The sequence below is a fragment of the Toxorhynchites rutilus genome, chromosome 2 (genome assembly GCF_029784135.1).
Source record: "Toxorhynchites rutilus septentrionalis strain SRP chromosome 2, ASM2978413v1, whole genome shotgun sequence".
In the NCBI taxonomy this organism is placed as follows: Eukaryota; Metazoa; Arthropoda; class Insecta; order Diptera; family Culicidae; genus Toxorhynchites; species Toxorhynchites rutilus.
This window is the reverse complement of record NC_073745.1, coordinates 262,930,636-262,947,030: the sequence shown is the minus strand read 5'-3', so window position 1 is coordinate 262,947,030 and position 16,395 is coordinate 262,930,636. Positions and strand designations below refer to the sequence as shown.

At 40.1% G+C, this 16,395-nt stretch overlaps 2 protein-coding genes across 2 annotated transcripts; both read left to right on the top strand.

Moving 5' to 3' along the window:
* Positions 1-200: 200 nt before the first annotated feature.
* Positions 201-4,307, top strand: LOC129766854 (uncharacterized protein K02A2.6-like). The gene is made up of 3 exons (XM_055767456.1): positions 201-942; positions 1,609-2,649; positions 3,061-4,307. Exons 1-3 carry the CDS (start codon positions 201-203, stop codon positions 4,305-4,307), a joined length of 3,030 nt encoding a protein of 1,009 aa, XP_055623431.1.
* A 9,143-nt stretch (positions 4,308-13,450) lies between these two features.
* LOC129770341 (uncharacterized) lies at positions 13,451-14,303 on the top strand. The gene is made up of 3 exons (XM_055773089.1): positions 13,451-13,750; positions 13,811-14,051; positions 14,113-14,303. The coding sequence occupies exons 1-3, from the start codon at positions 13,731-13,733 to the stop codon at positions 14,287-14,289; spliced, it is 438 nt and encodes a 145-aa protein (XP_055629064.1). The 5' UTR covers positions 13,451-13,730; the 3' UTR covers positions 14,290-14,303.
* The last annotated feature ends 2,092 nt before the right edge of the window (positions 14,304-16,395 follow it).

Genomic DNA, 16,395 nt, shown 5'->3' with positions numbered 1-16,395 from the left:
TCCGGATTCGATCATCGTCTGCCGCAGCCACTGGATTGTGCAAATCTAGCGAAGGAGTGGCCTCGCTGGAAACAATTGTTTATTATCTATCTCCGGGCCAACAACAAAATGAAGGAAACCGAAGCAAGTAAGATCGCTACATTCTTATGGATGATTGTCCCCCGCGGTGTGGAAATTCGCTTTTTCCCAACAATGGAAGTATGGAGAGCATGTTCGGATTGGAGGAGAATGACGCCGCTGCGGGTGATGATGGTGAAAATGGTGCCGATGAAATTTTTGAAGACGCTCAAAATCAAGCAGCCACACACACTCTCGCAGAGATAATCGCGGCCTTTGACGAGTACTGTCTCCCACGTAAGAATATTGCAATGGAGGCCTTCAAATACAATTCCATTGCACAGAAAGAGAAGCAAACTTTTGCGGAGTTCGAGACTGAGTTGAGAACGCAAGTTCAATATTGCGAATTTAGTTGCGCTACCTGTCAAACATCCTACAGCGACCGTATGCTGCGAGATAGAATCATCATTGGGATTCAGGATAAGAAGCTGCAACTCAAACTTCTGGACGGCAGAGACGACCCTTTATCAAAGATCATCGAGACATGCAAGATTTTCGAAGCCGCATCCGAAAATAAACAGCTACTGGATCGGAAGAGTAATTTTTTGGAAGTAAAGGTGGTTTCGAAGGAGCAAATTGATTCGAGTGCCAAGACCGTGGATGCAGTAACACGTAATCGTTGCTATAATTGTGGAAGGCCGTACAATCAAAATCATCGGAGGAATTGCCCGGCATCGACTGCTGTATGCCATTCGTGTGGAGAAATTGGCCACTACAGCAAGTGTTGCCGCAAGAAGACAACGAAGCAGCCAGGAAGTCATCAACAGTCATCGAAGTCTGGAAGGAATGAAAAAACGATACATACGGTGAACTGGAATGACGCTGGTAAGTTGTCAGTTTTAGGTCAGGTAGACAATGTATGCGCGGCTGAAAATAACAAAGATATTATGAATTTTTATAGAGTGAATTCCAATTCCGTATATCATCGCTTTGATGAATCCCGTCCGTGGAAAAAGGTTTTTTATATCGATGGCGAAGCAGTTAAGTTCAAACTAGACACAGGTTCTGATGTTAATTGTATTCCCATACAGATTGTTAGGAAACTGTGTCTTCCCATTGATGATGTCCGGAATGCCAAGATTCTTGATTACAGTTCGAATGAAATAAAAATACATGGAAAGGTGAAGCTGGTTTGTGTCGATTCTGTCAGTGATCATTCGTATGGGGCTTCATTTCTTGTCGTTGACAATTCTTTTGAACCTTTGCTTGGTTTACAGTCGTGTATTGAATTTGGGTTAATCAAACGTCTCAGTGCAATAGAAAGTCATTCGGAGTTCCCAAAGGAAAGTAAAGCGTTTATAGAATGCTTCCATGGAATTTTCGAGGGATTAGGAAAATTTCCTGGGAAATGTTCGATTGTTTTGAAAGAGAACTCTGCTCCGTCGTTGCACTACAGAAAGCGAATTCCATTAGCACTTCACGATCGATTGAAATTGGAACTAGAACATTTGGTGGAACAAGGCGTGATTTCTATTGTGGACTATCCAACAGACTGGGTCAGCAATATGCAGTTAGTGGAAAAATCGAACGGAAAATTACGCATCTGTTTAGATCCTAAGCCTCTTAACAGGTGCATAAAACGTGAACATTTCCTGATTCCAACTCAAGAGGATTTGCTCAGTCGCTTGGCAGGAAAACATGTCTTTTCGGTTCTTGACTTAAGTAGTGGCTTCTGGCAAATGGAGTTGGATCGTAAAAGTTCGGATTTAACCACATTCATGACACCTTTCGGGAGATATAGATGGAATCGTGTTCCATTCGGTTTGAACAATGCACCAGAAATGTTTCAACGACGGATGGTGCAAATTTTTGGCGATATTCCGGGCGTTGTAGTTTATTTCGACGATGTGTTAATCTCGGGCAAAGATGAAATTGAGCATGACAGAGCCCTAGCTGAAGTCATTAAGCGAGCTCAAATCAACAACGTTAAGTTCAATGCTGCTAAACTACAGTACCGCCAAGCCAAAGTTACATTCATGGGAAGTGTCATTGACTCTGGGAGGACGAATCCCATCGATAAAGACATTAGGGCAATCACGTGTATGCCTAAGCCTTCGTGCATTCCAGATGTTGCTAGATTGTTGGGCCTTCTGAAGTATCTAGCCAAATACATTCCAAACTTGTCGAAACGAACACTCAATTTGCGTAAACTAACTCATCATGGTGCCAAATGGGAGTGGAATGAAGAGCATGATACGGAATTAAAAGATTTGCTCTCATCCATTAGTTCTACACCAACCCTGGCGATATATGATCCAAGTAAAGCTTGCATTGTTCAGACGGATAGTTTTAAAGATGGACTTGGATGTGTTTTATTGCAAGACCATGGACCCGTAGCATATGCATCACGAACTCTGACAAATTGTGAGCAAAAATGGGCTCAGATTGAAAAAGAGCTTCTTGCCGTAGTTTTCGCTTGCCAACGGTTTCACCATTTCTTGTACGGACGTGAGTTTACGGTTCAGTCGGACCATAAACCTCTTGAGACGCTTGTGAAAAGAGATATTGATGATGTAACACCTCGGTTGCAGCGTATGTTTTTGATTCTGCTCAAGTATCCTGGGTTATCAATCTTGTATACGCCTGGGAAAAGAATACCTGTCGCTGATTGTCTTTCTCGAGCTCCATTACCAGAAGTCGATGAATCAAATGCTGAACTTGAAAATGTTGTCCACTCGTTGACAAGAAATGCCTGTATGTCAAAGGAAAATTATGATCGATATTTGCAAGCTCTCGTCTCAGATGAACGTTACATGCGCATAGTAAAATATGTCGAACAAGGTTGGCCTTCGTTTCATAAGCTCGATGATCTCAGTCAGCTTTTCTATAAGTATCAAGATGAGATGCATTATGAAAATGGTTTGTTGTTCAAAAATCATCGTTTGGTTGTACCTACTGCTCTACAAAGGCTGATTTGTAAATGGTTACATGCCGCACATCTAGGCATCGAGAAAACGCTCTCCAAGGCTAGGACACAATTCTTTTGGCCCGGAATGACTAATGACTTAAAGGAACTGGTTTCTTCTTGTACAATATGTGAGAAGTTCCGGCGTAACAACTGCAAAGAACCTCTGGTGCAGGATAATATTTCAGAGTATCCGTTTCAAAGAGTTTCAACTGATATCTATGAGTATGGTGGATATGATTGGTTGGTAGTAATAGATGCTTATTCTGGATTCATTTGTTCTGATCGATTGCAAGATAAGACCATTGCTAGTGTATGTAAATTGTTCGACAAGATGTTCAACTGCTATGGATATCCGACTCTTATTCGAAGTGACAACGTACCGTTTAATTCCCTCGAATCCGAAACATACGCGAACAGAAATAACATCAAATTCGAATTCTCTAGTCCTCGTTATCCGCAAAGCAATGGTCTTGCTGAAAAGGCGGTGGCTATAGCCAAAAACATACTGAAACGATGTTATGAAGTTGGAGAGGTTGAACAGTTCCAATATCGACTGCTTGAATATAACACGACACCTATCGCCAGCATGAAGCTTTCCCCTAGTCAGTTGTTTTTTGGAAGGCAAATTAAAACACGCTTACCTATGAATGAAACGCTTTTGATTCGAGAGTCGCTTGATGAACGTGTGGTACGAGAAAGAATATCAAAGAAACGAGAGTTGCAAAAACAATACTACGATCGCTCTGCTAAGAAACTCCCACTATTGAAAGTTGGAGATCGAGTTCTGTTTAAGAAAAATTCTAAGGAATGGCATTATGGGCAAATTGTACGTGATGTCAACGGTAGCTCTTTTGTGGTTAGAGACAATTTTGAAAATCACTTTCGCCGAAATCGCAGGTTTATAACCCAAACCACTAATAATGAATTGAATACCAGTGAGTTACTTACTGAAGATGATCTTCCGGAACAACAACATCTGTCTGTACCAAGTCCTTCGAATCACAATCATTCTAAATCGAACGGTGGTCCTTCGGAGATCTCAGTTTCGGGTAAGACATCAGCTAATCCCCGTTCCCGTGATAGTTTTGGTGCGCTAGATGACTTGTTCCCTAGTGGTGAAGTTACAGCTAGACCTTCAAGTTCCTCTACACAAAATCTTCATGATTCATTACAGTCTCATCATTCTTCTCAAGACGCTTTGTCCCCTGTAGTTTCCCCTCGTGTAACACGTTCAGGTCGTACAGTTATTCCTCCAAAACGCTACGGCGAATGGGTAGTTTAGTAGTTTACTAACCCCGAGTTGGCCGCGGGTTAACGGTCCCCAAATGCTAACCATAGGCTAAGTTTCAGCAAACAAAAAAGAAAGCGTGTAATAATATGTGATTTTATAACCCTATTTCGTTTAATTTAAAGTATTCCCACATACATGAATACACCTTGACATAACCAATACCGCCATGCATTTGTCTTAGGGACAGTTTTTTATTATTAGCTAGAGTAGTTAAGCAGCGTCACTCCACACCATATAGACTCTTTTGTGATGTACACCAGTTCGGAAGTGAAATAAAATTAACTCTTTAAACATGTGTATGTATTGCCGCAACTAAGTAAAAGTTTATAGATCGGATAGGATGGATATGAAACAGGGACACAACGAAGGAAACATCATTAAACGTTGACATTGGCGTTTCTGAGGAACAGGTATAGATGAAGCAGAAGATCAAGATCGCGGCTACCTAAGATATCCCGGACGGGGATACCCGATTGTCTGCCTTGTGCTCTCAGTGCTCTGGAGAGCTGAGAGCGAGCAGCATGGAATCGGATACTCGACCAGACAACATGCTCGATGTCGTGATAGCCATCGCCACAATCACAAAGATTGTTTGCTGCGAGCCCAATGCGATAGAGATGCGCGTTTAGGTTGTAGTGATTGAACATAAGCCGAGATATCACGCGAATGAAATCACGACCTACATTCAATACCTTGAACCATGCACTCGTCGAGACCTTAGGGATAATCGTGTGTAACCAACGACCGAACTCATCTCCACTCCACATGCGCTGCCAACTTACGAGCGTATACTGACGAGGAATGTGGAAAAATTCATTATAAGCAATTTGCCTTTCAAAAAGTGTGCCTTCTAAAGCGCCCACCTTAGCTAGCGAGTCCGCTTTCTCATTCCCCAGAATCGAGCAATGAGAGGGAACCCATGCTAAGGTAATCGTGAATAATTTTTCGACCAAAACACTCAATAGTTGTCTTATTCTTGTTAGGAAATAAGATGAGCGTTTATCAACTTTCATTGAGCGGATTGCCTCTATTGGGCTGAGACTGTCTGAAAAAATAAAATAGTGGTCGATGGGCAATGTTTCAATGATCCCTAATGCGTAATATATCGCACCCAGTTCAGCGACATACACGGAACAAGGATCTTTGAGTTTGAAAGAGGCACTGGAATTTTCATTGAAGATGCCGAAGCCAGTGAACCCGTTTATGAATGAACCGTCAGTAAAGAACATTTTATCAGATCTAACTTTCCCATATTCTGCCGAAAATATCGGCGGAATAGAATCGGAGCGTAGGTGATCTGGGATTCCATGGATTTTTTGTCGCATGGACAGATCAAAAATGACAGAGGAATTGCAGAAGTATGGGAAGCAAACTTGGTTGGAGATGCCTGGTGAAGGGTGCACGTCGTGTGTAAGGTACTCATGGTATAAAGCCATAAAACTTGACTGAGGAGTCAGTTGGAGTAGATCTTCGAAGTTATCAATTACCAATGGATTCATGATCTTGCAACGGATGAGAAATCTGTAGGATAATTCTGTGAACCGAAGAGTAAGCGGGGGTACTCCTGCCAAAACTTCGAGACTCATCGTATGTGTCGAATGCAAACACCCCATGGCTATACGCAAGCAACGATATTGTATTCTCTCCAGCTTGAGAATATGAATCTTGGCAGCTGATCGGAAGCAAAAACTGCCATATTCTAACACTGATAATATCGTTGTTTTGTACAACTGAATGAGGTCTCCTGGATGGGCACCCCACTATGTTCCGGTAATTGTTTGGAGAAAATTGATTCTTTGCTGGCATTTCTGTTACAAATACGCAATGTGTCTCCCCCAGGTACACTTAGAATCAAAATATACACCCAGGTATTTGAAAAACATAGAGTGTTGGATCGTTTTGCCGGATAGGTGAAGCTGGAATTGGGCGGGTTCGTGCTTCCTAGAAAAAACGACCATTTCAGTTTTCTCCGTAGAGAATTCGATACCCCGCTTGAGGGCCCACGTGAACAGATTGTTCAGGGTATCTTGCAACGACTTTTGCAGAACGACGGGATTAGTACCCGTGATGGAAATAACTCCATCGTCTGCAAGTTGTCTCAGCGTGCAGTCTCTAGTTAGACAATCATCCATATCATTGACGTAAAAACTGTACAAGAGGGGGCTCAGGCAGGAGCCTTGTGGTAGGCCCATAAAACTGTAACGAGAAGATTTCGAGCTGCCATGAGAGAAAATCATGTGCTTTTCTGACAGTAAATTGTACAGGAAATTGTTAAGAATTGGTGAAAGTCCACGATTATGAAGCTTCTCTGAGAGAATTTCCATGGAAACTGAATCAAATGCCCCTTTGATATCGAGAAAAACGGAAGCCATTTGTTCTTTGCGAGCAAATGCGATTTGGATTTCAGAAGATAGCAGCGCGAGACAATCATTTGTCCCTCTACCTCGGCGGAAGCCAAACTGCGCATTTGACAGCAAATTGTTCGTTTCGACCCACTTGTCCAAACGAAGTAGAATCATTTTCTCTAACAATTTACGAATACAGGATAACATTGCAATCGGCCTATACGAGTTGTGATCGCAAGCCGGCTTGTTGGGTTTCCGTATGGCTATCACTCTCACTTGTCTCCAGTCATGCGGGACAATATTCAGCTCCAGAAACTTGTTGAACAAGTTCAGCAAACGCTGTTTTGCCAAGTCGGGAAGATTCTTCAACAAGTTGAATTTAATCTTGTCCGACCCCGGAGCTGAATTGTTACATGAGAGAAGGGCAATTGAGAATTCCACCATCGAAAAATTCTCATAATCGCTTTGAAGTGGAATGTCGCGTACGACGTTTTGTGCAGGAACGGTGTCGGGGCAAACCTTCCTTGCAAAGTTAAAAATCCAACGGTCAGAGTATTTCTCACTTTCGTTTGTATGGTTCCAGCCACGCATTTTCCTAGCCGTATACCAAAGAGTGCTCATAGCGGTCTCCCTTGACAAACCATTGACGAACTTCCGCCAATATCCACCCTTTTTTGCTTTAATCAAACCTTTTAGTTTGGCTTCTAGAGCTTGGTACTTTAGAAACCATTCCACTAATCCAGTTTTCCTGAATTTTTTGAAAGCAGATGATTTTTCAAGGTAGACCTTTGAACATTCCTTGTCCCACCAAAGTGATGGAGGACGACGTCGGAAAGTGGTAGCCGGTACACGTTTCTTTTGAGCTTGAAGTGCGCTTTCGTAAATCAAACTCGATATAAAGTTATACTCTTCGAGTGGAGGAAGTTCATGCATTGAAACAATTGCTTCAGATATTATTTCCGCAAATGTTTTTGTAACGGCGACAAACTCGCCGTTACCTTCAATCCCATAGCTTCGATGGTTTTTGGTAAACAAGTATTACGAGTCATAATAATACAACATAAGTGGTTGCTCTTCTAGAAATGAGAAAATAAGTGATATAATTAAATAAAATGAAAGTCAAACACTCGAGTTTGCTCTTCTAGTTAAGAAGATAAGATTTTTTTATCCCATTTATTTATTTATCAGGCTCATTAGCATTTTATCTGTAACAGAGCCGGGTTTTTATCGTGTACATGTACATATGTTTATGTTTCTACAAATTGTAAATTACGTAGTAGAAGTAGTAACCATTTAGGCGTTAGATTTTCTGTTCCATTACATTATGGTAAATTACACTGTAGTAGCCATTTAGGCGTAAGGGTATTCTATCTGTTCTTCCATTGTTCAGCAGACCGGACAGCGGAGACAGTTGATATTGATCATTGTTGGGTTATTTATAGAACAGCAGCCCGATGTTTCTTGCAGAGCAGAGCAGTTGTATGGATGAATCGATCTTTGTTCCACCGTGGATCGATCTCCATAGCTGATGATGGTTGCGTGGACGTAGTTATTCTATAACAACACAAAGATGGTCAATTGAGGGCCCTGAGTTTGAACTCACGATCGATCGCTTAGTAAGCGAACGCGTAACCAAGTGGCTACGAAGACCCCCGAGAAGATAAGATAATATGAAGAAAATATGAAGATATGAAAGATAAAAGAGAAAAATTAGCCTAAATAAAAGGTCATGAATATAATGCAGCAGCGGAAGAGCTGACTAGCGAAGGAATATAAAATGGGCATATTAAAATAACGAAAGGCAATTGCTCTAGCGCATTGTACCGATTACTAGACAGAGATGTCCACTCTTCTAGACAGAGATGAGACGAGTAACGAAGAAGTTCATACGCGTTGAGTCAATAAAAATTATAATTTCATACTAATCTTAAAACAAATACCCAGTTGAAAACTATATATTTTTTTCAAACTTTCACTTTTTAAATTTTGAAGAGTATACCACACGTTGTATCAATTGTTAATAATTATTTTATGAATAATGAAACCACAATCAGTAGTGCAATATTGTATAGAAAATCTGTTTTTATAAAAACGAAACGGAACGAATATAAGAAATAGGGTCCAGTTCAAACATGATAGATTTATATCCTTTTTATATAGGACCATATAGCATAATAAATATAGAAAATACTAATTGCACTATTAAGCACCCTGTAACAGGCAAACAAACGATAGTACACAAAAATAGGCTAATAAAGGCATGGAACTTATATGCACAAAACTAGTAAAAAAAAAATTGAATATATTTTTCATTTGTAAACGCAAGTTTAGCAAGTATAATTTCTCTTTATTTTTTTCCGAATGGTTACACCATTCTCCTAAAGAGGGGAGGTGTAGCATACTAACTAACCTCAATTCCAATTAAACACAAAACATCCTGACCCTCATTCTTTCTCATCCTCAATTCCGCATTCTTATACATAACCACTTTTCCGCATACCATATCTAACAACATTTATATAATCTCTACCTAACACCTGTTCGTCAACAACTTTTGATTTCCTTACGGAAATCCTCCAAACCAACTGATTTCATAACATCGGCTGAACGCTATTATGGCACGCCAAACTTCCCTGTATACGACCTCCAACAACTAACAACAATAACATACCGCTCCGCTCGACGCTTGTCGTAGACAACAATAATGATAATAAATAAACATGTAATATCATATGCGAACTTAGCTCGTAAGTTAGTTGGTAAGAGAAATACACTCTTGTGACAGACATCGACTCGTGAATTACGTTAAATCCGAAATCCGAGCATGCCAAAGGGACAAGCATGTATCATGGCGACCGCGTATCATGGCGACCATTGACACTCTGCCTGGCGGACCAGGCAGAGCGCGAACGACAGTGAATTAGTGTACGGCGACCTGTGATAGTTTACATATACGTCACTTGATCAGGAACAGGTAATTTTCGATGACTTTTCGGCACATATGGGGCGGTATCTCGGTCATAACTTCACGAATGTTGTCTTTCAAATGTTCAAGAGTTTGCGGAGAGTTGGCATAGACACGGTCTTTCGCATAACCCCACAAAAAAAAAGTCTAGCGGGTTCAAATCGCATGATCTGGACGCCCAATTGGCATCACCAAAACGCGAAATTATGCGTCCCTTAAATTTCGTTCGCAATATGGCCATGTTCGGTCGTGTTGTGTGGCACGTGGAGCCGTCCTGCTGAAACCACATGTCATCCGTATCCATATCTTCAATTTGTGGCAAAAAAAAAATCGGTTAACATGCGGCCATAGCGCTCACCATTCACAGTTACCGTCTCGCCGTCCTCATTTTCAAAGAAATACGGCCCGATGACTCCACCAGACCATAATGCGCACCAAACAGTGACTTTTGGCAGATGCAATGGCCTCTCAACAATCACGTGTGGATTTTCTGAGCCCCATATACAGAAATTTTGGGTGTTCACATAGCCACCGAGCTCGAAATGTGCCTCATCGCTGAAGAAAATTTGATGCGAAAATTCAGCATTTTTCTGCTGTTGTTCGTTCACCCCATCGACGTATGCCCGACGCATTCCATGGTCACCACGCTCTAATTTTTGTACCAGTTGGACTTTATATGGATGTAGGTGCAAGTCTAAATGCAAAATTCGCCACAATGATGTGTTTGACAAGCCCAACTGCTGAGCACGCCGTGGAATCGAAACATTCGGGTCATCCTCTACACTGGCAGCAATAGCAGCAATATTTTCGGCCGAACGCACATTACGATGATGCACAGGTTTCACAATATCCGCTACGGATCCAGTTTGTTCGAATTTACGCACTACATTAGCGATTGTGTGCTCTGTAGGCCGTCCATGACGACCATAATCCGTCCGTAATGCTCGAAAAACATTTGCCGGTTTTTCATCATTTTTATAGTATAATTTAACAAAATTAACACGTTGTGCGATGCTAAAACGATCCATATTGTAAAATGGCAGACATTCAACTAACGATATGACGCTTTGGTTGATAGCTATGTCAAACGGTTGTCAGCGCAGGGCTGTATACTTTCGCAAGCCCGAAATGGAAAACCCTGTACCTTCAGGTCGAAGAAATTCAGCACAAAGTATTTGTAAACACGGCCAGCGTGTGTTTCGCGATAAAATTGTGTAATGATAAATTCAACTGAAAACCTAAGACAAAAACTGCCAATAAAGAAGTCGATTTCGGATCAATCATCTGACAAATTCGGACCTGATTGCTGTTTCTGACTATTTGATGGACATTTGAAAAATCATCTGGCATCTCTGGTAAATCCGTGCCGTAGTACACTGAGAGGAAAATTTAGTAAATATGACGAATTTTTTGGTACATGTTACAGATTCTCTAGTCATTTTCTACCCTACTAATCATTGGTACATGTTACAAAAAAAGAATGGTAGGCACATATGTCAAACAAACTACAAATTGTTGGTCCAACATTGGTGCAATAACAGTGAAAATTTTGCTTCATATTTGTGAGAGGTAATCATCAGGGATAATGACAAAATTTTTAATAATTATTTTTAATTTAAAAAATTGTATTTGATTGCGTTTAATTCTACATGCTTAGAATACATTATACTAATAACTTATCCTATAAACAACATCAATAATTCTCGTTGGAATCATTATCAACTGCGTACAAGAGGCAAATTTTAATCGCAGCCTCAACCACCTCAATTTGATAAGCATTTCCAAAGCAAGTTCCCGTTCCTCTTCCTGCTGCATCACTTTGATTTGCATTAGCTGATTAGCAGACTGACGGTAGAATTAGCACGTTTCATCCGTATTTTGTTCTCTCGTGTCCCTATGAAGAAAAGAAATACATATGTTAATGATATTAAATATGCAATAAATTATGTATGTTCACCTTAAGTTTTTTACGGTCGATGATGTGTTGAAGAAAGATTCCAATCTTAGCGACAAACTCGCCGTTACCTTCAATCCCATAGCTTGGATGGTTTTTGGTAAACAAGTATTACGAGTCTGAGATCATGCCAGCTGTAAAGACAAGGAAAAAGGTCAATAGTGTTGTAATGTACAGAATATAACTGATGTTTATCCTTGGCGGGAATATGAAAATAGTTTCCCGACCGAGGTGACTGATGTAATGATGTAAAAAAAACGAATACATATCTCCGATTTGTTTATGATGAATGATTGAACTGCATATAATTTTAAGGCCAACTAAAAAAGAAAAAAATTGTATTAGGTCAATTATGTTAATATGGATCAAAATTTCTTGTGATATTTTCCCCGCCGAAAAGATGAAAACAAATTCTCGGGGGAGATGAATACATAATTGAATTCAATAAAAACAAAGTGCTTACCTCCGAATCGCTTCGTCTCCAAAAGACAAAAGACAAAGTGCGCACATCACAGTTGTTAGGTATGACGATAAAAACAAACTTACTAATGGTATGAAGTAAAATATACGAATTCCTGGTAGGAACATTCATTGCGTCTGACATCTTTTTTACGCAATTTTAGTAATATTTACAAAAAATGTGTATATTTTACCAATGTTTTTGCTACTAAAGATTTGGTAGCTGCTTTTACTAAACTATTTCTCCAGTGTATCTAGTTTCTTGCCAGCAGCTCACATTGTGTGAACGGACAAGGCGAGTCAACCATTTGTCAAGCGAGTTCACCGGGTCAGTAGCTGCTCATTGTGAAGTCAGCTACTAGCAACGTATAAATGGGCCTTAAGACAAGATGAGACAACTGGTTTCTTATTCTTCTTCGTCGTATAAAAACGAAGCCATGACATAAAGATGCCAGAGTTGCCAAATATTATAAAATTTCGGATTTTTTAAATTTCTTTTTTTGTGAATCGTAACATTTGGTTGGTGCGAATTTAATGATTTTGCATATTTTCAGTAAAGCAATCTCAAGAAGGATAAAATAAGTCTTTTAAACACCCATATCTATAATATAACAATGATATCCATAACAACTCGTCCAAGATCGTCTAGAGAATATTTTCTCGTTGATTCATGCAAAACAACGACGCTCAACTCGATTGTTATTCAGAAACAACTTTCGTGACTCTTTCACAATACATGACCGTAGTACCGAATGCATCGCATACAGCCGATACACAAGAACATCTTGTTGGATTGATGGACTTGCTATCAAAGCGGCGGGAAGAATGTTCAGCCCAGAAATTGATGTTCAGTGAAGCAGCATCGACATCATATCGAATTTCAGCTTCATCTAATTTTAGTGATAATGTGGATGACATGAATATTGAATTCGTCTATGAGTACACCGTCGATGAAGCGAAAACTTTCCTCAACAGAACAGAACAAAATTAGTAGCTCTTTACATTTTCAAAATAAGTCAGCGGGAAAGAACATGTCAGCAGTGTAACAATTGGTAGTCAGCAAAACACCACCATGGTATCAACCATCTCTTTTTTCATATTTACGAGCTAGAGCTAACAACTCGGCCATCTGCATAGTGAATGATGAGACATTCCATTTCTTCTTAGCAATGGAAATTATATTCCGAAATATGTAATCGCATTAGGGACCTAACGTAGCTAAATTGACGAATGAGTGTTTTGCCGTTCACTTTACTCCATTGTGAAAAAAAAAACATACATAAACTTGCATATAATTTCTTAACATTTCTTTTTAATTAAATATCGTAATATTCATTACATTCACCATCTCTAAATTCAATACAAATCCAACCCTATTTATTTTTATTGGCAACACTGAAAAAATCGGCTTTGTTTACAAAATTTATCGAAATCAACTAATCAGAAATCAGAAAGACTGACTGAAATTTGGTCCGTAAAAGACCCCCTATTGTCTGATCTTAGGGTTGGAAGTGGGGTTGAAACTGAACAAAAACAAATTCGCTATTAGTGACGTCAACATTTGGTACCTCTCACCGCTTTCTTCTACCCGTACTACAGCTAACAAGCTTTGTTTTCCTGACCTTAACATATTCTGAATCGTATTTGTTATTTGTTTATATTCTGTGCTGCCCGACGTTATATTCAGTGCAATGGTTCGTGTAAAAAATAGGTGGTTAGAGTATATTGCAGCTGAGATTTTATATTATTCAAATACTATCGATTGTTACAGATACATCTTGGTACAATTAATGTGCAATAATCGTTCGGATACGGATGCGTTCTCACTCAATTCTTCGCAACTGAACAATTTCCTGCGACAAAAAATTGAAAAGTATTATGGCGAATTCGGAGTGGCCAGCATGCTTCGGTTGCACGTTATATACTTCAATGAGAAAACACGACTTTGCATCATCCAGACCCGCCATGGGCCCCATCGATTCGTGACAAGTATTCTGCCCCTGCTGACCGTTGTAAGTTATGCTCACCTTGATTTAACGCGTAGTGTACAAACTGTACATACATTTATTGCAGGCTGACACAGAAAGTGTTCGTTACCGAATCCTCTACGTGGGAGCCACCCTTCAACAATGCCAAAAGTTCATTGTTCGTTATCAACAAAATTATGTTAATAAAATGATAGGTCACTACAACGGCGAAGCACAAAAGCAACGCTTTGTGGAAGAAGTGAGCAAAATAAAGAAGATCTAGTTATGCTACAATGATGGGTGATTCATCATTGCCCTTTGAGTCTCTGGAAAAGTTCAAAGAATCAGATGATAGAAAATGTTCAACAAACTTTTGATACACAGCTACCCTCACATACCAGTAAACATAGAAAAAATATTTATCGATGTGGAGAACTTGGTAAAGGTAGGTTTAGAGTTCCCGTGAACGTGAACGCGGACAAACACTTTTTTGTTAATAATTCATCAGTCCATATATAAATCGCGAGGAAAACATCTTGAAACGATAGGAAGAAACATTTTCTAGTTGAAAAACATGTTTAAACACAATTCATATTGATCATTCCTCAATCGATAGTTGAAAGAGCCGGACGCTTATTGTTCGCGTCTCTGCTACAAATCGAAGCTGGTGAAGTTTTTTTTCCCCCTCCGCCAAAGTGCCTTTGGTTTTTTTTTCTTTGACCGTTCGTGGCAAGATAAGTGCCGTTAATACCCGGAACAGCGAGGAAGCAGCACCTCTCCGGCAACGCCGGACCGGCGATCTGTGAATTGGTTCCAGCGGCATCGATTTCATCATAGAGAAGTATAATCAACAACAACTTTTGCCGTCACGCTATTGTGTTTACCTCGTAGCGTGCGGCGTTGTATAGCTTCGAATAGGGGTGTTCAAGGTTGTTCGGACACCGCAAATTAGTATTTTGTTTTTTGACGTAGGACTACGTCTTTCATTTCTATACCGGGGTGTAAAATCAAAGTTTCGAAAACGAAACGTTACGCCGGAGACCGAGATTTTGAGCGTTAATAGCTCCTAAACAACTGAACGAACCGGTATGATAAACACTTCATTCGAAAGATAAAATGTCTACGCGTTATATACTTGTTACTTTTTGATTCAAAAACTTGTTTCAATAGTCTTAAAATTGCTTTCAAATCAGGCTATTAAAATCATCAATCGGTATATAAGCGAGCGCCGCTTGGAAGTCCACTCAGTTATAATTGAACAGCGAGTGGAGCATGTTGTCGCTATTGTGGTGAAGCTCTTCGTTTATCATGAAAGCGTGGATAAACGGTGTCACCAAGAGCCTGTTTGTGCACCTTAGGCCAGAAGAGAATCCATCAGGAGTGATGCCACAAACGGTTCCCCGGGAAGAGATCGGAGCAGCCGCCACACACACATACACGCGCGGAACTCTTCGTTTGGATGCCATTCAGCATCGAGAAAGTTTCGGAAAGATCCAATCGTTACTGAAAAATACATTCATGCGAAAGAGTTCATTTTAATGTTTTCTATCCATGTAACACTGCGACTGAATACATTTGGTATTGTGATTTTTCAATAAAGTACAATTAACAGGTGGTTATCGAGTTAGCATTAACCACTGGTGGGCTTCGAGTATCGAGGAAAATCTGGGAAAATCTAATCGTTGCTGAAAAATACTCTACCAGTTCCCCTGGGAATTGAAAAACACATTGATGCGAAAGAGTTTATTCTAATGTTTTCTATCCATATAACACTGCAACCAAATACATTTGGTTTTGTGGTTTTTCAATCAATCGCAATTAACAGGAAAGCTTCTGAAAATTATTCTTCCCCATAAGTAGAAAATTTTCGTATCCAATATTGTATGCGCGCGCAACGGAAAATGTTTCGCATCGTGAAAATTGTATAATTTTCAAACGATTAATGCTCAGTTGCCGAAAGTTTCAAACTCAGAGAGTTCATTCCCCTCTAGTTTGCCTTCCGAATTGACATCGTAAACCACACCTTCTCTCCATTCAATCACGCACAAAAAGCATATATAAGCGATATTCTGGTGGTGAAACGTATTCATTTTTCGTGAGGACATCGACAAGGCAACATCATAATTGAACGAGCTGGACGGCGAGGGATCGAGGGATTCATTACCTGGCCTGACCTGACCTGAAAGAGATGCAGTTTGTTTGGAACTGTGAGTGAGGGCAGAAAAGCCGATCCATCAGAAGGAGAAGAGAAGACGGCCGAGAAAGTACCAGCATCGAAAATTGGTTCCGCTTGAGGTATCGAAGCAACTGCCACACGCATACACGCGTGCAACTCTTTACGTTCGCTGCTTATCGAGAAGAATCCGGAATGAAGTGATCGTTGCTGTAT